The 23,839-nt window shown below is 41.5% G+C and overlaps 1 protein-coding gene across 3 annotated transcripts in view; it reads left to right on the plus strand.

Moving 5' to 3' along the window:
• NEURL1 (neuralized E3 ubiquitin protein ligase 1) overlaps positions 1-23,839 on the plus strand; it is a 178,344-nt gene that overhangs the window by 93,496 nt on the left and 61,009 nt on the right. Inside the window, exon 1 of one of the 3 annotated variants that reach the window (XM_056849840.1) lies at positions 3,122-3,266. The exons of 1 other annotated variant lie outside the window; for it this stretch is intronic. In XM_056849840.1, coding sequence (XP_056705818.1) covers positions 3,233-3,266 — 34 coding nt within the window. In that variant the 5' untranslated portion in view covers positions 3,122-3,232. Of the gene's footprint in view, positions 1-3,121; positions 3,267-3,330; positions 3,367-23,839 lie in introns of those variants that run through there. One more of the 3 variants, XM_056849841.1, reaches the window with a different exon arrangement.

Here is a 23,839-nt window from a genome sequence, read left to right on the forward strand (position 1 = left end):
GGGCTTTTTGCCCTGAAACGATCGTTTTCTCCTTCAATGCATATCTTGCTGTTGTGTGAAGAAAGAGCATCCTAAAAGAATACTTTGTGTCTCTCCTTCCATGCACATCGTGCTACTATAAGGATAGAGCATCTTATAAGAACATTTTTTGTAAACTGTACTTTAATACTTACCTGATAGAGGATAATATTGCATCTTACCTGCTTGGATAATTTGTTATGTAAAATTGTACATCTTTTATTGTAGTATATAGAATTGTTTAGGGTGGTTGTTTTGCCACATACTGTTAAAAATATAGCTACAATATATTTGGCTTTGTTAACAGCTATACTCCTGTACTGATTTCCTCATCTTCCTGATACGGGTGCAGAGGTGTCTTTATTTTCCTTCACCACCTGGAGGTTGGCAACCCTAGCCGTGGCAACTTTGTTTGTTTATAAGGTGCCGCATGACTCATTGCTTTGTAATACGAGAGTAAATGACTGATGCCAGTTCCAAATAAAAGATACGGAAGCAACCTTACAGCTCAGCCAAGCAACCTGTGCTATAGTCCAGTCTGGTGATCCAAATGGGTGTAAAAATTCAAGTTCCGCTTGTTTGCACCTATAAACATTCTCCATTTCTCCAGGGGGAAACACGCTTTGCCCTATCAGTTGTGTCAGTGGACCAGAGGGAGTTCAACCAGCAGAGATTATGAACTCTGCTAATTGATTTTGACTAGCCTGAAGTTTGGCCACTGGCCAACAGACATAGGTGGTGCCGGCTACTCTGACAAATTGGCAAGTGTGTTAAACCCTTTTTTGGATGTTGGGGGAGTTACTAAAGGTGTGGCCTGATTTATTTATTTATTTATTTTTTGCAGTAGTGCCAATCCTGGGCTCACAATTCCTGATGTAAAGTGAAGTCTGTCCTCCCACAGCCAAAGCTGCCTGCTTTCTTAGCTTGCTACTCTCAGGCTTTCATTGCTATGCTCATGTTTTTCCTGTAGAAACCAGTGTAGTGTCATTTTTAAAGACCTGCTTCTAAACCTAGTTTCTCAACCCAGCGTGGTGTAGTGGTTAAGAGTGATGGTTTGGAGCGGTGGACTCTGATCTGGAGAACCCGGTTTGATTCCCTACTCCTCCACATGAGCAGCAGAGGCTAATCTGGTGAACTGGATTTGTTTCCCCACTCTTACACATGAAGCCAGCTGGGTGACCTTGGACTAGTCACACTCTCTCAGCCCCACCTACCTCACAAGGGGTCTGTTGTGGGGAGGGGAAGGTGATTGTAAGCTGGTTTGATTCTTCCTTAAGTGGTAGAGAAAGTCGACATATAAAAACCAACTCTCCTTCTCCTTCTCCTCCTCCTCCTCCATCATTAATAAAGATGCTTACCAGATGTGTAAGTATCTGTAAACTGCAATCCTAACTTCTTTCTGCCCTGCTTACCTGAACTATAGGTGGTAGAGATAACTTGCATAATATATTTGTTTAATGTTTTTTTCTGCTAGTTTGCCATAGCATTCCAGTCATTCAGCTCTTTTTTTGGGGAGAAATATATATGTTACTGCTGTATACATGGAAATTGCTGAAGCACTGTGAAAAGAAACCTAGCTGTAATTGCATAAATGATGGTATCAAGATTTTTTTAATGTGGGTTGTGTTATAGTAATGTGCCAATATGCCTCTGGGCATACAAAATACCACACAAAAATAATTTCAGTATAGCAAAATTTCGTTATGCTGTATTTTTACTACTCACCCTTGCTCCCAAGTACCATGGGGGCAGGAATGAAGAAACTGAAAGCTTCAGCAAAGTGTGTATGCACAATGTTTTGTACAGAATTTGGAAGTTTAAAAAAATGAAACCATAGAGCAGCAAACTGTGCTCCACGGAGCACTTGCTGCTCCTCAAAAGATCTCCTAGTGCTCCATGAAGAGATTGGAAAGAAAAATACGATTGTCATTCAGTTTCGTATATAGGTGCTAGGTGAAAATTTGTGCTCCGTGATTAATTTCTCTCCTGAAAAGTGCTCCATAACTCAAAAGGTTTGGAAACTGCTGCCATAGAGAATGGTTCCACTTTGGAAACAAGCTTGGTTAATTTGGAACTCCAGAATCCAGGAAGAGATTTGGATGAGAGTTTTGGAAGTATCTCTGATTTTCTGTTGTGGCAAAGCTTGGGTGGGTGTCTGGGGAATGCTAGTCCAGTTCTCATTTGGTTGATAGGTGTGGGGGAAAAGAACATTCTTAATCTAACAGAGAGGGGGCAGAATGGAGATTCATGCTTTTGTGCCCAGTTTCCTCCCCCTCCACATGGCTACCTGCCTACCCAGGGCTGTGCTTGTTTTAATAATGCTCATTGTAGTCAGTCAGTGAAGGACTGAAGAGTGGGCTGTTTTGTATCTGAGCTGAGCCTGCAATCATGCCACAAAAGCTAGTTTACAGGGGATGGGGAGGGGGAGCGTTTTCACTATTACAGTCCAGGCTGAACCCTTCTGCATTTCAGTCACTTTTCCCTTATTCTTACATTAGTAGTAATTAACTGGTTGCAGAATCTGGGCCAGTGATGTCTGGTAATGTAACTTCAGGGTTCTCTCCCACTCCTCATGGATGTAAAGTTTAAAAGTTACTTTGCTGAAAGTTTTTTTTAACGTTTCTTTTTTTATATTTCAATTACATAAGGATGGAGAAAGTTTCAGTGGCAGCCAGACTTTTGATCTACAAATAAATCTGGTTTGTAGTTGCAATTCAATTTGTGCTTGCTGAGAAGTAGGCTGTATAGCTAGGCAAGCAGCCATCACTTCCAGAAGGCAGCAGTCCCCTGCATTTCTCCTAGTGGTTTATCTGAGGTGAGATCCTGGGTTGAGGGGAACAGAATAGAGGTTGATGGAAGGGGCGTGGGGAATTGCCCTCGAGCTGCTTTGGTTCTGAGATGCTGCCTGTGTCTGTAAACTGCTGTAAGCGTAGCTAGCTCTTCCAGAGTCCAAGCCTCCTCCTTATGTAAATAATCATGACATATGCCTCTGCTTACTGCTGAGCCGGAGAGGGTCGGAAAGTGGGTGGAGGCTGATCACAGGCTTCTGTCGTATGTGCAAGAGTGTGTATTTATTGAGAGTCGTTAAAATCTCTCTTGTGCTGGAGGGCGCCGTGTGTGTTGCATGCTGGCAATGATTGCACGCCTGGGCTTCTTCATCTCTGCTCAGTGAGAGAGGAAACGGCAAGGTAGCCAAGCCACCTTGCGCAGTACGATGGGGGGACAGCTTACCAGAAGCACGCTATATGGTAAGGAGCTGGCCAGCACTGATGTTTAGACAGCCAATTCTTAATGTTGGGTAGATTTCTTGCCCTTTCTGCAGTGCAGGAAACAATATGGCTCAGAAAGGTAAGTGAGGTCCCTGGGAAGAGCTGCAGTCTCTCCTCTCTGCTTCTCACTCTGCTGTGTCTTATTTTCTTTTAAAGAACACTTCCTGTAAAAGATGGTCTTATTTAAAGCAGAATCCATGGATGACAGAGGGGGTGGGGAGAAGAGAGAGAACGTGTGTGTCTTTTATCCGCTCTCATTCCATATGCCGCTTTTGTTTTATTGCTTTGGACAAATATTTGTCTACAGAAGGTTGCAGCCTCCAGTGATAGATACCATGTAGGAAAAAAAGAGAGAATATTATGTAGCCTTGACAGCAAGGCCAGACAGTTTAAAAAGCATCAGAGGAAGCATTCATTTAAGAAAACGGATTGGGGTTTCAGCTTTAAGATCCCTCAGATAGTGGTTTCTGTTCTCTCTCTCGCTCTCTGTCTATGTGTGTATATGAAACTGTATTTGGTTTACTATACAGCTGGAGGCTCAAAAAGGCAGCTTCAGTGTAAATCCATTTAGTACAGTGTGCTGCATGTCTTTGCCGGATAATACAGCGGAGTGCATGAGAGGAGAGGGTGCGGTATTGCAGGGATCTGGGTAGGATTGTGTTGAGCACTTTTGTCTAGGGATAGTAGGCATAACCTCTGCATGTTTATAACCAGAGATGCAGTAAAGGGAATTGACTTACTATAACAAGGACTATCTAGTCCAAATGAAGCACATTTCAGCCCTGCTGATTTCAGGAGTAGTGTTAAGCACATACCTACCTTGTGGCTGGACGGTGCTCAGCTTTGGATCATGCCCAGTATTACTACTACAGGGACTGCTTGTTCCTCTTCATTGTTGTATTCTTTTAACTTTTTCTTACATTGTTTGAGAAAGTGTTTTCTGTCTAAACTGTCAGTTAGCAGGGGTATTTATAAACATTTAAAACTAAGGATATAAATAGATGCTTTATAAAGAAGGTTTGCCTGTCTTGGGTCTGTATATAATATACATTGTTTTCTGAGATGAGGTATAGTTAGCAATGCACACATTTGAAATGTATTCACTGTTCAGTTTTCAGTCCATACTTCCTTATTTTCAGCCAACAATTCAGCCAACTGACACTGCACCTACTACAGATGATACTCTCTATAGGTTTAATGTTAATAACTTGGTGTCCTACCAAGATTGCCTGGACTGGTGTGTGTCTTTTTTCAGTGCACTATGAATCACGCATACTGTTTGCAAAATAATGTTAATACACTGCCAAGAGAGAGAGAGAGAGAGACAAATCCAGTGAGAAGTGGTGGGTTTTCTTTATAACCTGTTTAAAACTATTAGCCTTTCTTGTGAAATTCTTTCTGAGATCTATGTAAGTGTACATCTTTAGTTGGGAATTGTCTCTGTTAAAAAGTCTTCAGCTGCAGTCAATGGCTAGTTCATCATAGTGTGGTCACACAACATTTCTTTCGTTTTATGGTGAAGGAATAAGAAAATAGTTTTAGCTTAGAAATAAGGAAGTAGAAAGCTATCATAGCACTTTATAATTATAGCACACTATAAGGGAAAGAGCAGTTTAGGTTAGATAGCAGCAAATTTAAGAACCAGGAGTGACAAACTGGCTATTAAAAAAAATTCTATAGGGAATCACAAAATAGTTTATAATTTCTAATACAGTTTTACAGGATCACAGTGGGAATAATAATAATAATAATTTATTGCAGCCATCACCAGAAAAAGTGGGAATAAAGAACCCAATTGAAAGTTATCTTGTTCCTTGGCTTCTTTGACACATTGTGGTCAGTAAATTACTTCCCTCCCTTTCTGTCTTCCTTGGAGGACATAAGGAACATATATAGCTAGAGAAGACTCCAGAAGAGTAGCCATGTTAGCTCACAGCAGCAAAAGCTAAAAGGAATCTCATGTCAAACAGGTTCTTAGCACAACTTACAATATACCTAAAATAAGGAATCATAAAACACAATAACAATAAAATATTCATAAAATCATAATCCAACACATTAAAACCAGCACACACAAAAAGACCTCTTAAAAAGAGCTTTAAAACAGTTGTACTAAAAACATAGCAAACATTTTAAAATTATCAGGTAGCATAATTGGCAGGTCATATAAAATTAAATAAAAAACAAACAGAAGTATTTAAGTATTTAACCTCTATTAGGGAGTAGGGTTGCCAACCTCCAGGTACTAGCTAGAGATGTCCTGCTATTACAACTGATCTCCAGCTGCTAGAGATCAGTTCACCTGGAGAAAATAGCTGCTTTGGCAATTGGACTCTATGGCATTGAAGTCCCTCCCCTCCCCAAACCCCGCCCTTTTCAGGCTCTGCCCCAAAAATCTCCAGGTATTTCCCAACCTGGGCAACCCTAATTAGGAAGAGACAAAAACAACAGAACTTGGGAGGACATGAATATTTTTGCTTGGCACCAAAACCATCAAATACTAGCTAACAGGTGAATAACTGAAGGGATAGCATTCTGCAGTTCGGTTGCCATGACTGAGTAGGCCCCACTTCTTGTGGTAGCCTGCCTCACCTCAGAAAGAGGAAGGAGGTAAAATAGGATATCCGAAGGGGATTTCAACTCCCAGGCATCTCCATACATGAACAGGTAGTCTTTATGCTTAAGAACCTTCAGATGATCCTTAATTTTTAACAAATTATTTGATGCATGGACTAGAAACTACTTAATAGGCTAGAAACTACTTCTTCAGATGTGTGAAATTGGAATTCGGGTGGTGGTATGAGATATGACCTGGATGGCCCAGGCTAGCCTGATCTCGTCAGATCTCAGAAGCTAAGCAGGGTCAGCCCTGGTTAGTATTTGGAAGGGAGGCCACCAAGGAAGTCCAGGGTTGCTGTGCAGAGGAAGGCACTGGCAAACCACCTCTGTTAGTCTCTTGCCATGAAAACCCCAAAAGGGGTCGCCATAAGTCGGCTGCGACTTGATGGCACTTTACACACACACATGAGGTGATGTTCCAATATGTTCTTCAGGGGAAAAAATTGTTGTTAAGTTTTATTCACACTGGATCTGGCTATCATGTTTTAGTGCAGGAAAATATATTTTTTCCTAGATTGATTTATTTATCTAGTAACTCTGGATTTTAGTGATGGGGTTAGCTGGTTCCTCATGCATGTTTGGTTCATTTTCTCTGTGGGCATCTTTTTGCAGTGCAGTCTGTTTTCTGTTTGATCGATACAGTTTACTGGTTCATGTAGATGTACTAATTGAACCCAAGGCTAGAGTCTGGGCAGGCCTCATTGGCCTTTTGGTCTCTTCTGATTTTTTGAAATCTTTTGTCTTTTAAATAAAAATAAAACTATGAAAAGAATATGCAAAGTCAGTAATGATTCTGAAAGCCACAACTAATGTCTCTTGTTTAAAATAGCAATCTTTTAAAAGAGGTTGTTGTTTTGATTTGTTTTTTTTGTGGCCAGCACTCTTGTTTAAATTAACTAATTATTTCACATGTGACCAAATAAGTTCAGAATAGGAGAACTGAAGCTGATTTTATGTTTTGAAAACGTTAACTGAAACATAACATTATGAAGAGCATCATAATCGGGTGCCAAACATATGGTCCATGGGCTGGCCCCAGCCCCCTGAGAGCCAGCCTAGGCAGCCCCCCCCCAGTCCAATCTGGGCTGGCGAGCTCACTGCAGGTTCACCATTCAAGGCAGCCACCCACCCCCCACAGTCTTGATCTGGGCTGGCGAGCCTGCCCCTACCCCAGTCCCAAGGTGTCAATTATCAAAGGTTGTAAAGTAAAAGAAAATAAGAGTGTTATTGTTTTAAACAGGTTTGTATTTTAAGTAAAAAGTAAAGTAAAAAAATAATATCATTAATTGGCTTTGCCTGTTTCTGTAAAGTTTGTATTTTCAGTACTTGGCATTAAATTTTATGGTACACATGAGCCAGCCTAACCAAGTGACATTTATGTCATATCCGGCCCTCATAACAAATGAGTTTGACACTACTGATCATAATACCTAATGGAGCTTGGTTTGATTGTTCTGAAGTCTAGAATGTTCTGATAATTCACTGAACAGGTATGTAGCAGGCAGGAGCTGTCCAGACTAATCAGAGTCTAATTAAATATAGTGCAAACTCTGGTATTTTGTATATGGCATGAGAAAGGAATATATTTTCTGAAGAACTGAGTTGAAAAGACTTCAAACAAAAGAGCCATGTATCATGAATGAGTTGTATTGTGGCTAAAAGTGTGACCTATGAGCCACCAAATTCTTGGTTCAGATTCCCCATAACCATGAATTCACTAGGTAGCCTTAGGCACATCAGTATTCTGTTGGAAGGATTACTGGGATTGTCCATAAAGTTGTTTTGGACACTCTAATGCCCTAATAAATGTAGATTTATAGAATCATGGAATCACAGACTTGGAAGGGGCCATACAGGCCATCTAGTCCACATATGCTGTTGGGAAGCAGGTTGTTTCTCTGTTTCCCCACAGCATCATGCTACTCCCTTGCCCCTCCCACTGCTTCCCCCTATTTCTTATAGTCCTCCCCAGACCTACCTTGCTGCAGTGTTCTGGGAAAGATCACATGTAAGCTAGGATGGCTGCCACATGAGTGGGAAAGTCTGGATTTCCATGGTCCTGTCCACATAGCTGCCATTTTCCCTACTCCAGTTCCAGTTGCAGCCACTCCACCTCACATTACAGGGGCGGGGCTTGTATGGGGGAGGAAGTGTCTGCCATGGTGACTGGGCCAATGAAAATGCTGGAAAGCCATCATGTGGAAGCCCTGTTGCTGCTGTGTTGCATTGGCAGCTGCAGCAACTATGGGGGAACTACAGGAAATCTTTTTCTTTTTGCCATCAAGTCACAGCCATTTTATGGCAACCCTGTAGAGATTTCAAGGCAAAACTCATTCAGAGGTGGTTTGCCATTGCCTGGCTCTGTGTAGCGACCCTGTTTTCCTTGGTGGTCTCTCATCCAAAGACTAACCTGAGCTGACCCTGCTTTCCTTCCGAAAGTTGACGAGATTGGGCTAGCCTGGGGTATCCAGGTCAGGGCACAGAAAATCATTGCCATGTGGAAATGCCCAACATTAGAAAGCAGTAGCTACATTGGGAGAGGGTTACATTAAAAGTAACAAGGCTGCATCTGCAGATATATTGTATATTGTGCTAACAATACATCATAGCAATAATTCACAGTTTCCTTGTGTCATGTACTCATGGGACAATCCATTTCTGAATGATAGCTCAGTGACAGCACAATGTCTAATAATTCATGGATACAGCCTCTCACATCCCACGTTCCTATAACATCTTCTAAAGCTTCTCCAATAAGGATTGAATACAGGATGCTTCTGGATGGGAACCAGTTGCGTGGTCCTTCCTGCAGCTCATCACCCTGCTGGAAAGGAAGACATTGATCGGGTGAGGAGAAACTAGGCAATTGGCCCTACCTGTGCCTCCTGTATGTCAGTGCTGTCCAGAGAACCTACAGAACATTAAAGAGGAAGCTGCTCCCGTGCTGCTAGCTGTTTGTGTGAATGGAACATGTCCAAGAATTCTTTTAAGAAAGTCTCTTTTTGGGGACAGACAGAAAACAAGACCATTGACTTTACCACTAGATCAGGCAGAAGCTACAGTTGGAGAAGAGGAATGGATATGGCTTGTTTTCCATTCTGTAAACTAGCACTTTCCTTTGGAAGGGTGCACAGCGAACTCCAATTATACCATTTAAGGCATTTGGTTACCAGTTATTATGCAGTGTAACAGCTGTCCATAGTAAACATGTACTGAATAAATGGAGTGCAATGTAACGATATTGAAAATAACATAAAGGGAAGTGCAGTCAGTCTTCATCAGAGCTAGGAATAGACACCAAGGGTCTTGTTTCTCAGTTCTGTGTTTCTAGTCATAAGACTATCATTTCTTCCTGAGAGTTTTAAAAAAAACCTCTGCAAATGTTTTGTACATCTCTTACTATATTGCGCATGCTACTTGGTAAGTGTGCTAATTTTGGGTGGCTCTTTCAACAGGATAGAATTCTAGTAAACATTTGCCAAAGTCACATGATCCATAAAGTGAAAATACATAATCTACCATTAGGTAATGATCCTTTTTTTGGGTACCAAGTGTTTTCTATTCAATTCTTTCACTTGTGTAAATATTTTGTGACAATTTGCCCCCTGTAAACAATATTCAGTACAGAATCCACAGAAAAGGTAAGGTGTGCAGTCAATAACTATGAAATATTACAGCTTAGACCACACACCCTATTTAAAAAGCAACACTCAACAGTGCAGCTTGATTTAGAGTCATGCTAAATATAGTGGTAAATATTTATTTAAAACCCTTACCTATTAATGCACATATCAGCACAAGCATAGTCCAGTGGGTTTAATCTAATCCAGCATCCTGTTTTCAGCACTGGCTAACTGGATGCCTCCATGATGCCCACCAGCAGGTTATGAAGGCAACAGACACCCCCCCCCCCAAGTATTTGTTCTCCAGCACCTGTCATTTAGGATTGGGACACGTGTCTTTGCTGGGATTTGATGTAATCTGCAGCATTCTGTTTTAGTTCTCTCTTTTTCTGAAAAGGGGAAATTGTAACTTAGTTTTGTGATAAGCAAACAGGCTCCCAGGGTGGATTGCTTAAAGATGTAGTTAGTTATTACACCCATGTTTGATTAAAGATGAAGTACCCCTCTTTGGTTATGATGTCACTGAAAGCTGCAGCTAAAAGTTTCACCCATCAGGTATAAATGGGGATCTGATCCATAGGGCTGGAGTTGCCAAAGTGATCAGGAGCCAAGCTGAACATGTCACTCAGTTGTGTGGTTTGTAGTGCATATTTGCTGCTACAACCCTGGTTTCTTAGGGCTGACTCATAACAACAGTCAGGCTCATGGCAGTTGCTTGGACACGCTTTCTCCCAGAAAGAGCTGATTGGACGGGCTCCCTCTTTGTGGCCAGTGAGCTTCTGTCATGCAAGGTTACATGCAGGATGAAGCTTCTTGTTTGCCACCGGAAACCTGCATTTGTATTTGTAGAGGCCTGTAAAAAGCTTCATTCTCCACACACGTAGCCATGCCTGGATAGGGAACTGACACATCATATTTTCAAGCCATCATTAGAATGAATTGGCCCTCTGGGTGGACTTACTGTGAAGCCTTAGCCACCCTTTGAGTAAAAAGCTGTGGCATTTGGACAGTTGATATTTCTGCGTCTGAAACTGAAAAGAATTCCCACTCTCCTTTATTTCAAGTAGGGCAAGTTGTGGCATTTTGCATGTATGATTAAAGGATTTATGTGTGCATCTCTTGAGGGGATGTTCTTGCTAGTCATGGTATCCACAGTGAATTAAGATTTTGTGGATGATGTGATGCTTCATTCTGCATGTATATCCTTCCCATTAGATCACTAACCTCAACCTGCAGAAACGATGTCCTGTAGTAAGGTATCGATTGAAGGAAGGTGACTTTGTTTTTCTGCTCCATAGCTTACCCCAGTGCTGGGGCTCTGTGCAGATATTTGCAGTGCAGGGCTCTTCTTTCCCAAACTCGTATAACCTAATGTACACATTATGTTATGGAAGTCACATACATTAATTGTTGTGTTATCTATCATTTGCTTTGATTTGCCTCCTGTGCACCATCACAAAAATGTTGGGGAAGGATAATGGAGGACAGCATATCTTTATGCAATCTTTTGCTCTTACCAGGGTTTGCTCAGGCTGTCATCTGACATGACAAGCAGCAAAGGTTGTCCAGGAGTGAGAAAGATGGAGCAAGGAACAGTGCTCTATGGTCTCTGATCTTGTTGCTCCTAAAGTACATGTCTCTTCAATGGTTCAATTAATGGCCCAGTAAAAATTACCTTGTAGCCAGTTCCCATTTGTTTCTCCCAAGTCTTGAACCCTTTATACTAACACACACAAACAAGTACCTGAGTTTGTAGAGTTTAGCCTTTGTTAGTAGGAATGGAGAGTCTGCATAGTCAGTTGAAACAAGATTTGGGCTTCTGCTCTGTGTATACCTATCATTTACTGAAATTGGTTTCATTGGTTTCTGTAAAACATACTGTCAATATGTGTGCAAAGGAACTACAGCCTTACTCAGAAGGAAATAGTATCTATTTAAATAGGACTAACACCAAAACGCCCTGATCTGGAAAGTCCAGGCTAGCTCAGTCTTATCAGATCTTGGGAGCTAAGCAGGGTTGGCTATGGTTAGTATTTGGATGGGAGACCACCAAGGAATACCAGGGTCGCTATGCAGAGCCAGGCAATTGGCAAACCACCTCTCTGAATGCCCTTTGCCTTGAAAACCCTAAGGGGTTGTCATAAGTTGGTTGTGACTTGATGCCCCCCCCCAAAAGCCAAAACAAGTATATGTATTAATGCAGCATTAAACATCTCAAGCATTTCCCAACAACATATTGAGTGTAAGAGATTCTCTGCATAAACAAGGAACAGACTATAGAAGTTAAGATTAATTCCATTTCATAATCTCAGCCGTTTAACTGAACCCCAAGAAGAGTTGTCACAGACTCCTTGCCAATATCAGGTTATACCTCATCAAAGCGTAGGATGAAAATCAGTATGAGAAGATCATCAAGTAATAGGGATATTCTTTCTTTAGAGTACCTTGTGATGAAGAAATGCCAGCATGCAACTGGAAGGAGCAGCCCTGATGTGCCCCCCCCAAAAAAAGAGTCTGAACATTAAAGTTTTCATGAGCATTCAGTGTTATTGAATCCCTCTCCCACCCTCCCAAAAAGTTTGAAACTGGGTTGTGTAAAAATTAAACCATTACAAACCCACTGTTTTTGTTTCGATTTTTTAAAATAAGCTGATCTTCACAGCTTCCAAAACTGGGGCGGGGGGGGGAGGGAGTCTTCATAATTTGCCTTCTATCTCTGGATCTAGAAGTTTTCCTAAATGTAAGCCAGCTAATGGGCCAAGATGGTACTGAATGGTATGCCCAGATTCAGACTAAAACACAGGTGAATACTCAAAATTGTTGCAAGATATTTTGTAACATGTTGAAAAGAAATGTGTATCAGGGGTTTATCTAGTAACGAAAAGTTGGAGTTGAACAAAAGGGTTATTGAGTCCTGTTTTTCCCCCCATCACATGCTGTAATTCATGATTTAACTGCATATATGTATAAAAGGACACCCAGAGGATTCCCCCCCAAAAAAAATAATCCAAAGGGGTATCAACTGCCTGTAATACTTGCTGAGCTGTACTGCTTTAATGGCAGAATAAGTTTCTAGAGTTCATTTAAATTACAGTTTCAACTGGAGAGAAAGTATCAAACAGAACCATGCTTTTTTTCTGTCAGAGAAGATGCTGGTGCTAGAAACAGGAAGAGCCAGCACCCAGTTCGGAGCCCATGACAGTGGCCAATTGCCCACCCCTGCTCTAACTATGAAAGAGAAAAGGAGAACTGGACGAACGGTCCTGGGCTTGCTACGTTTAGCCAAACTAGCGTTCAGTATTGCTAACCTCAAGCCCTCAGCACAGGGGAGAAAGAATGCAGTTGGAGACAGAAGAAAGTTATTCATACACAGGTGCACACCTGTCGCAAGCATACATGCTCCCTTCTCCTTATCCCAGGCCAGGTGGAGCCATGGTGTTTTCAGTGAAAATTGCCTTATGAGTTGCTTTGCTTTTGGTTGGAGTTGCTCTTTGTTTTCAGGAAACAAGTTCCAGTATTGGGCCCCACCTATCTTCAGCTAATTCTGCAGCAAACTCGTTCTAGTACAGGCTAATCTTTAGAGAAAAACATTAAACAATGCATGTACCAAACTGCTTGGAAAGTGGCTCATACTTGGTTAGGTACATTGTGCGTGCTTTTGGATGGAGCTCTAGGCAATGCTATTTCTTGGCAGTCCACCTAGATCAGTGATGGCGAACCTTTTAGAGACCGAGTGCCCAAACTGCAACCAAAAACCCACTTATTTATCGCCGAGTGCCAATGCGGCAATTTAACCTGAATACCACTCCCAGAGGGGGCCCAGAGGGAGAGGCTAGGGTTGCCAAGTTCCTCTTCACCATGAGTGGGAGGTTTTTGGGGTGGCGCCTGAGGAGGGTGGGGTTTGGGGAAGGACTTCAGTGCCATAGAGTCCAATTGCCAAAGTGGCAATTTTTTCCAGGGGAACTGATCTCTATTGGTTGGAGATCACCTGTAATAGCAGATCTCCAGCTAGTACCTGGAGATTGGCAACTAGTTCCTTAGTGTTTTCTCTTTACATATTAAGACAAATGGAAAGGTGTTTGGAGGACAGCTTGTGGGCACTTCAAAGGTGGAATAGGACTGCACGCCGCTCCGCCCGCACAGACCCAGAGGGTGCCGGAGAAGCTGCTGGAGGGAAAGAAGGAAGGAAGGAAGGAAAGAAGGGAAGGGAGGGGGAAAGGGAAGGAAGGGAGGGAGAGAAAGAAAAAGAGAAAGAAAGGGAGAAAGAAATGGAGCAAGGGAGAGAAAGAAAAGGACAGAGAGAGACAGAAAAAGAAAGAGGCCATTTATGCATGGGAGGTTTTGCCTTGGATTTGCCACTCGGTGGGGCGCGGCGGCAGGCTTGTGAGAGGCGAGCAGGGTGGGGCAGAGGGCGCCTCCTTCGCACCCACCGACCAGCCATGCCCCTCCGCCCGCACAGGCCCAGAGGGCGCCGGAGAAGCCGCCGGCCATGCCGAGTGTGAGCGCTCGGCTTCTGTTCCCCGCTCTCCCACCCACCTGGCCGGCCACGCACGCTCCAGCAGCGGCAATGGCGGCAGCTTCTGTGGGAGAGTCCGGGGGCCACCGCCAATGATGTCGGAGGTTCCCCACCCCTGGGCTACAGCCTCCCCCATCCGGGGTGGGGCAGAGCCGGAAAGGCCAGCGGCTTGGAGGAACCGTGCGTGCCGGCAGAAAGGGCTACGCGTGCCGGAAGTGGCACCCGTGCCATAGGTTCGCCAACACGGACCTAGATATTGTGGTTTCTTGGACTTTATTCCAGCAATAATGCAGCAAAGCCCACTCATTGTATACTGCAGTTTTTTTAGCTTTTTTTCATCTAATGAATATTCTCCCAGTGGCTGGCCTATCAAGTTTCCTGGTTTCACTGCTTCATGCAGTTGGATTTCACATTTTGTGCTTACTGATCAACTCTTTTCTATCGTGTATCAGTTTCCCATCATTAATCAAGGGGAAAAGGAGATAAATACTACAGCTGTTGCAGTGCTAGTTTCAAACTAGTCCTGTGACTATAGATGCACAAAGTGGATTTTCCTTCTTTAATTACTCGAGTAGTAAAATAATTACCAAGATAGTAGATCAATACAAGCAGGGACGTGTACATTTTCCCTTATATCCCCACCTCCACTATTTCCTCTTTCCCTTCCCTGGCAGCCCCTATAGCCTTCCCACCCACCAGCCAACCTACCTTTATCTGGCGCCTATCTTTAGCTTTCTGTCCTTCCCTCCTCTAGCATTTGGTCATTTGGTTCTCACAACACAGGCTTTCCTTTCCTTTCAAGGAATGTACTACACAAGAAGTGCCCACAGTCATTAAATATGCTTGTTATTTTTCATGTGGTTCTGTGTTTCTCCTGGGTGCATCTCATTTGCCTTGAACCATGAGAGGATGTGTTTTTGTCATCCTTTTCAGTCAGTCTTTAGTTTTGATATCAGTCTTTGGTTCTGATCTTTCCTACCATAGTTGTAAAATTGCATGCTTGTACAGCATTTAAACAGAGCAATTATGGACAACACACATACACAAAAAACAAGGATAGCAGGGGGAAAGATAAAACCCAGGCAAAACACAAGGATATTATGGGTGGCAGCATTCAGTTTCCAGTTCATGGCGTTTTTTCATTTCTAACCATTTTCAACATATAGAAGGTGAAACAGCAAAACAGTTTTGTCAGCATCAGTTCCCAGATATTTTTAGTGCATATGTAAGCTGGATGCCTCTTAGGCTGATGTTCACATGGTTCAGGACCAGACAGGGACCATTGATCCTGGAGGGGCGGGGTCAACTTTGATGAGGCTTATGTGAGCTAAGCAAGTTAAAAACATGAACATAAGAACACAAGAAAGGCCATGCTGGATCAGACCAAGTCTAGCAATCCATTCACATAGTGGCCAACCAGGTGCCTCTAAGAAGCCCACAAACAAGACAACCATAGCAGCATTGTCCTGCCTGTGATCCAAAGCACCTAATATAAATAAGCATACTCATCTGATCCTGGAGAGAAGAGGTATGCATCATGACTAGTATCCATTTTTACTAGTAGCCACGGCACGTTCCTCATGATGCCCACATGCACAAAATTATTTTAAAAATTGCTTTCAGGCTATGTGTATAAGGTGTATATATAACATAAATTAATTTCTTGTTTAGATTGGGACCCATCCTTAAGATATCTCATTATGTATATACAAATATCCCATTATCCCAAAAAATCCAAAATCCGAAACAGTTCTGTTCCCAAGCATTTCAGATAAGGGATACTCAACTTGTAATCACATTGTATGTGAGATCGGTTAGCAAGAGAGAGGAGTGCATTCAGGCTTAGGCATAATCAATGCCTGGCTAAGATCCAAAAGATCTCCTGTCTTGAAGAGAGATTGTAATGATTAAGTTGTTGAAATTGCCCATGAGAAAAAATGGGTAGACGTTTTCTCAGCTTGGTGTACAAAGCATATATTTAGTAAGCAAATGCAAATAGTTTTTAAAAATGCAGGTATAAAACTGCTGAAGGGGATGTGCTTTTACTTCAGAATATACAAGCATCATGATGTTATTTTAATTTAATGTAATTGTTTCTGCCTTTCTCACTGAGACTCAAGTCAATACAGTGATTAGAATGGGACATCCAATAAGCAATGTAATAGAATTAGGATTGCAGAAATCTGAAGCCGAGCAGAAAACTGCAACAAAACTGAAACAAAGCATGAGTATTAGCATATGTTAAGTGATGCAGAAATCACATAGCAGGATAATACATAGAGCAACAGAAAGAAAATACTGTACACAGTGGTATAGTCTATAGATTTTGAACCAGTCCAACACACAAACCCCAATACTTGCTACTGCCTCCAAATGCCTCAACAAGATGGCATCACCTACTGTATAAAAGGCTGCAGATAAATCCAGTAGGGCACCACGTCTTTGAATGGTCAAGGGAAGGGATCCTGAAGTAGTGATTGTTTTATGATAGTCACCAGGGGCTTGTTGATTTGGTCCCTACATGATTTAGCAGCCAAGATGGGCAAGGATCTAGGACACAAGTAGTAGTCTCTACAGATCCCAGGATACTGTCAACATCTATCATGGGAACTGGGTCAAAATGGCTGACATGTGGAAGCGATTAACAAGCCTGATCTGACAAGAAAGAGGCAGAGACTTACATTTTAACACGTTGAACTGGTTAGAATCCTCATGATTTGAAGGTCATATATTTTCCACATCACAGCATTTGCTCATTATAAAGATCAAATGCCTATTGTTCACAATCAGGTGTCAGTCTATACAAAAAAGGTAAGAGAGGAGAGAAAGAGATTTTGCATAATAGAAGAACAGGTGTGCAGCATCAGCTTCCAATTATCCCTGCAAGCTGTTTAGAAAACGTTGTCAACAGGTTAGTTATATCAAAGCCACCATCTTTTTTTTCATATGTGGATATGGATTATGTGACTAAATGTTTGGGGTCTGTGTGGGTTTTTTTCCTCCCACCATAAAAAACAACAACAGGAGACCTGCTGGATCACCTAGTCTGTCCTCCTGATCAGTCAGATACTTCAGGGAAGCCCAGAGCAAAAAGGCCCTCCCTCTCTGTTTTATCACTCAGCAACGGCATACTGTCTTTGGGAGTGCTCACAACAGCCGTTTGCATTACATAGGGAAAGGCATGATCTTTGAGCAGAGGTGAACTGGCCATTTAACTTACAAGGGCATTTCTGGTGGGACTCTGCTGCTGACAACACAAAGCCAAGCCCCAGCAGCCCTTCTAGTGCCTCGGGGGCCATTTGGCTCCCACCCCTTCAGTAGTAACAGTTGAACAATTACCACATTCTGTGCTGCTGCCTATTTGCAGGAGGAGGCAATGGGGAAGACAACACTCATTGTTGGTACAACTAGTAGAGTGTGAACCAAGTGGCCCCTGCAGTGCAGATTTATAGCGTCACAGGGGACACTTGACTTCACTTGCTCCCTAGCCATTTTGATTTCCCAGTCCTCTCCTGTCTTTTCCAAAGTAAAAAAGGCTCAGATGCTTTCCTCTTAAGACGGTCACTCTAATTGCCTTAACTATTTGGTTGCTGTTTTGTAGCTCTACGGGGTCTGTATTGAGGTGCAGTGACCGGAACTGTACACAGTATTCCAAATATGGTTACACATAGAGAGATACTACCACACTGCCCATCTTATTTTTCAGTCCTTCTCTTATAGTCCCTAGTGCAGAAGTCCCCCTTTTCGCCGCCAACTGACTCATTGAGTTGATGATTTCATTGAACTGCCCCCTCTGATATAAACATTTTTTCCTAGTTAGTTACAGTCAGTTCACAACGGTAGTGGGATTCCCACTACTACCAGTGCCTATTTACCTAATATGGAGAAATCATTTTGGAGCTGGTTATAGTCTGCTTGGGGTTTCATCACCTTAATAATTTGGTGACTTTTGAAAATTTGTTTACCACAAAAGTTACCACAATAGTACCAACCTTAATTTAGATCCTTGTGGGACTTCAGTGTGTATTTTCCTCCACTAACTGCTGAGTTTGGTCAGGAGCTTTTGGTATGGGACTTTGCCAGTTTTGTGGGGGAAGTCCAGGTATATAATCGTTGCAGTATCATCTCTGTCTGCATGCTTGTTGAAACTTCTAAAGAAATGTAAAAGGTTGGAATTCCAACTGCAGAAGCCATATTATAACTGTCTAATTGGTTTCTTTTAAAAAAAACAACCAATATTGCATACCTTCCACTTTTAATAATGTTGCATATATTTCTTAAAAGATCAGAAATTTTACATTTGAGTTATTTAGGAGATCTCAGACGTATGCCATCCAGACCTGGTGATTTTTCAAAAATATGCCAGTTAGCCATATAGGGCTTTAAAGATCAAATCTAACACCCTGAATTTGGTTTGGGAGTAGATCAGTGTAATTGCTGTAGTGTAATTGTTCTGGAATCGGATTCACATGCTCCCGATAGGTAGTCCCAACTATCAGTCTGGATACAGCATAAGCTCTGGAAAACGTTGAAGAATACTGGGCGATTAGACAAACTATTTGAGGCTGATGAAGACTTAAGGTGAAACACACAGAATACCATGGATCTGCGTTCCTGATCCGGTTCTGAACATCATTGATTTACTTGTGGTCCCCACCGGACACTTGGCATTACCCTTTTAAGGGAACTATAAGAAACGGAAGAAGCTTGGTGCTTTCTATTGAATCTACGGACAAGACAAAAAGCTTTACGCTGGAAAGCTTGATGAACTATACTTGCACCTATCTGGTGGTGACTTTTTACTGTATATACTGTACATAGTAAACATTGTATTTGTTCAGCACCGTTGTTTTGTTACATGTCTGTTCACATAGTCCTTGTCTGTTGATGGTTGGTTTGATGTTTGAAAATATTACACTTGATATTGTTTGATACAAGATTGAGCCTATTGTTGTTTATTATATTGAACTATTTCAGTACAACTAGGGGTAATATTGTTTAGGTTGTTACCACCTGGAGGTTGGCAACCTTAGTTGGGATCCCTGTGCTACTTTAAAACTTTAAAGTTACTTAAAAAAATGAAAGTTGGGAATTCAGAGAACCTGATACGCAGATTGTTATGACACTAGATCTATATAAGGATATTCAAGTGTTGATTTTAAAAGTCCCCAGGTGGTAGGAGCAAGAAATGGCTGCCATGGGAATAGGGGCAGGGAAAATAGCTGATATGTGGGTGGGAACAGGGAAATTGAAACTTTCCCCCGCACATGACTGTCATCCAAGTTTCGCAGCAAAGCTGGTTGGGGGAAGATTGGAGAAAACCCAGGAGATGCACAAATGCAAAACGATACTGTGGGGAAGCAGGAAGCCACTCTTCACAACAGCACTGAACCTGGGACAAATAACCTGTGTGGAAATGGCCACGGCAGCAAAATTCTCTACATTTGGATTTAATTTGGACAGAAACGTTAGCTTGCATCTCAACGAGGTGATATTTAAAATATACACATTAAACTCTACAGTGATTAAGTTATTCTACTATAGTTTAATGTAGCACAACTACAAACACAACCTTGTTTCACAACTGTTCACTTAAATCCATAGATTTTTGTCTTGTGCCATCTACTTTCACTGACTTTTCACTACTATTTAGTAGTTCTTATGATGGTTGTGTAATTCTCGTTTATTCCCACTTCTGGTTGTTCCCAGTGTCTTGCGTACTTTGCAAAAGTTTGGCTTTCATCAGTTCTGCTCCTAGTTCTGTCTCATAGTCCTGCTGGAATTGAATAGGATGGCTTCCAAGTCACTGTAGTGTGCGTGGAAAATGTGCCCAGGATAGGCTTTCCATTAAAATGTATTTAAACTGGAAGAGAATGCTGGCAGTTTTACAAGTATTCCAGAACTAGATCCCCAAATACTATGACTAGTGTTTCTTTCTTTCTTCCAAAAGATTAACTGCTGATTTATATTTAGCAACAGGAGTGGGTTTTTTTTTAAAGAAATGTACTCTATCTGAGGCCCACCAAAGGAAAGAAAACTTCTACATAGATTTGCAATCCATAGAAATAAAACATGGCCATAAAATATTCATAGCTGGAATCTCCTTTTACCGTCTGGTGTTGGAAGCTTGGACTGCTATTTACACCCCATGAGTTCAATGTAGTTCAAATGAAAATAGCAGGTTTGGAATAGTTCTACCCAATTGCATCGTGCTTTGAGACAGGAAGTTATGGTTGCCAGCACAAGGCTGAAAACTGGCAGGAAACTCACCACTAGGGGCCCCCTCACTGGCCGCATGAAGACATTGCCAGCAACATGCTGACATCACTTCTAGCGTGGTCGGAAGTGATGTCAGCATTTTGTCAGTGCTCTAGCATCCAGCCCAAAACTCTATGGTTTAACTGTAGAGTTTTGACCAAATACTAGAGCATTGCTGGAGATGCACTGATGGCGCTTCCAGTCATGGGAGTCATAGGAGATCCTCTGCCCCTAGTTGGGAACTTGACAACCCTACAGGAAGTGGAAGTGAATGTTGTTGTGCATCAACGTCTGTGTTCACACTTGAACTTCACCTTGGTTATAGCACAGTATTTAGCAATGTTACTTTGCAGTATCAATGGAGACAGAAGGGTGGGAGTTAGCACCTGGCTAAGCACCTAAGCAGTCACAAACAAATGCTATGTGCTTTGCTTCTGGGGCCTGGACAAAGGTTTTAATTGCAAAATGTACATGAAAAGCAGGCAAGCGTGAGTAGTTTAGTATTTAGTATGTATTAAATGTGTTAGGGTCACTCCTGAGTAGGGTTGCCAGGTCCCTCTTCACAACTGGCGGGAGGTTTTTAGGGCAGAGCCTGGGGAGGGGAGGAACTTCAATGCCATAGAGTCCAATTGCCAAAGCGACCATTTTCTCCAGGTGAACTGATCTCTATTGGCTGGAGATCAGTTGTAATAGCAGGAGATCTCCAGCTAGTACCTGGAGGTTGGAAGGAAAAATACACCTATGCTATAGCTAAGCAGTTGGCAAGAAAAAACAGCACAAGGCTCTATATATATTTCAAGTACAAAAACTATATTAAATAGATAATGCTAAATGACAAACAGTGTGACAAATGTGAATTACCACCCAAAGTGTAACAAAACAAATAGTATAGACAATACAAACATGAAAAATTCTCTCAATATACTTTCACAGTTTACAAGTAGTGCATCAATTTGCCTTATGGGCAAAAAGGATGAAACTGTAATTGATGCACTACTTGTAAACTGTGAAAGTATATTGAGAGAATTGTTCATGTTTGTATTGTCTATACTATTTGTTTTGTTACACTTTGGGTGGTAATTCACATTTGTCACACTGTTTGTCATTTAGCATTATCTATTTAATATAGTTTTTGTACTTGAAATATATATAGAGCCTTGTGCTGTTTTTTCTTGCCAAGTACCTGGAGGTTGGCAACCCTACTCAAAATCACACAAGGTTGGAAGAGATCACAAGGGCCATCCAGTCCAACCCCCTGCCATGCAGGATCCCACAATCAGAGCACTCCCGACAGATGGCCATCCAACCTCTGCTTAAAGACTAATGTTTAGGTGGAATCGCTTTTCTTAGTTTAAATCCATTACTCCGTGTCCTAGTCTCTGAAGCAGCCGAGAACAAGCTAGTTCCCTCATTAACATAGCATCCAAATATTTAAACATGGCTATCATGTCACCCCTTAACCTTCTCTTCTCCAGACTAAACAAACCCAGCTCCTTAAGTTTCTCCTCATAGGGCATAGATTTTGATCATTCTGGTCACTCTCCTCTGGTCGCTCTCCTGAGTCAATTAACACCCAATGGATGTGCCTGTACCTATTGGTGCCTTCCTCTCTTTCCTGAGGTTGTATTGTCCCCTTGGGTGGAGTTTAGATACTGGGTTGGATCCTGGGACTCCCTTTTGCTAAGATAGGTCCTATGACTGTTCTTCCAAGACTTCCTTGAATGGGGAATGATTTTTTTCTTATGGAAGAAGGCTTTCTCGAATGGAGAGATCTTTTCTTGTTGAAGGAAGTCTTTCTCTGATGGTAGAAGACTGAGTGGTAGGTAGCCACAAGATCCAGGGCCCGAAGCCGGTAAAAGTAGATCCCAGGCTTTTGCAGTTTTATTTATTTATTTTATTTACCGTAGTTAGAGCACTTATTAGACACCTTTCTACCTTATTGGAACTCAAGGCAGCTACAATGTAAATATTAACAACAACAATAATATACTTAAATATATAAAAACCACTGGTTAAAATCAGTAATTTAAATGTTTGTTGATTTGTGAGTACTCTTTTTTTTTTTAACCAAGTAAACTTCAATTTTTACCAAGTAAACTTCAACTTGTGGGTCAACTAGGGTTGACAATCTCCAGGTGGCACCTGGTGATCTCCCGGAATTACACCTGATCTTAAGACTACAGAGATGAGTTACCCTGGAGAAAATGGTGTGACTCTATGGTATTATACCCGGCTAAGGTCCTTCCCCTTCCCAAACCCCTCCCTCCCCAGGCTCCACCCCAAAACCTCCAGGACTTTTCCAACACAGAGTTGGCAACCCTAGGGTCACCATAAATGGGTTGGGAGCCACAGGTTTAAAAGGATGATGTATCATTGGTGATTGAATGTGACACAAAAACCACTGTTGGGGGGGCATCAAATGCGGGCTTTTTTCAGAGGAAAGGGATATCGCCAGTATCCTTAGGAATAATTATAAAATAATATTAATAGCCTTCTTAATACAGTTTTACTACAGAATCCTTTGTGTTATTTTCCATGGGGTATTATTTTATGAGAAGGTGGCTTATATACTGTGACAACCGGTGTTTAATTTCTAAAATGAATGGTGATAGTCTCAAAAAAGTATTCATGCTTCTGTTTCTTTTCATGTCCTTTCTGGATTTGTCATGCATGAGATCAGGATTGTTGAGACTACTTTGTTGAACTGAAAATCTAATATTTTTTTAACATCTAAATATGTAGTGAAGATGTGTTCTATGTCAGTTGGTGGTATGTGTGTCAGTGGTGTGCAGAAAATATTTCCAAACCAATGGTGAACATGAAGAAGGGGACATATGTGCATTAAAAAGATGATGCAAAAATACATAATTCATTTTTATTAGTGTAACTAAAGTAGCTCCATCCCCAATTTCAGTCATTTGGTTGGGTCTCATCCTATTTCAGTTGTCCCCAGTCACAGAGTATTAAATTAGTAACTTAAAGTATCTTGGAGATATGCCTGATAGAAAATAAGACCAATTTATTGCAAGTTCTGAAAACAAGATCTCACTAACCAAAGGTTCAAAAATACTTTACATTGTATTTCTCATTTTCACATGTTTGCTTTGAGTACTTTTAGGAACAGAATCCCTTCCTATCATTCCTTCCATTGCAACAGTGCCATTTTTAATAACCAAACTGATAACTGACTGTAAGAGATGAAGATCTTAAATATGCTGCTTCTGAAAAGGCTACATTTCGGGAATTAGTTATTCATTTAGGAAAAGAGATTTTTTAAAAAGTGACTCGTGTTGGCTTAGTCCAGGGGTCGGCAAACTCATTAGTCAAAAGAGCCAAATATCAACAGTACAACGATTGAGATTTCTTTTGAGAGCCAAATTTCTTAAACTTAAACTATATAGGTAGGTACACTGTTTATTAACTTAATCAACTTCAATTAAAGTTTTAAGTCTTAATTATACTATAGGTACACTGAATAAAACTTGATATCATACTTAATAGTGATCTTATTTATTGATAAAAATTAAATTGTAAGT

This window comes from Euleptes europaea, chromosome 5, assembly GCF_029931775.1.
Source record: "Euleptes europaea isolate rEulEur1 chromosome 5, rEulEur1.hap1, whole genome shotgun sequence".
NCBI classification, from domain to species: domain Eukaryota; kingdom Metazoa; phylum Chordata; class Lepidosauria; order Squamata; family Sphaerodactylidae; genus Euleptes; species Euleptes europaea.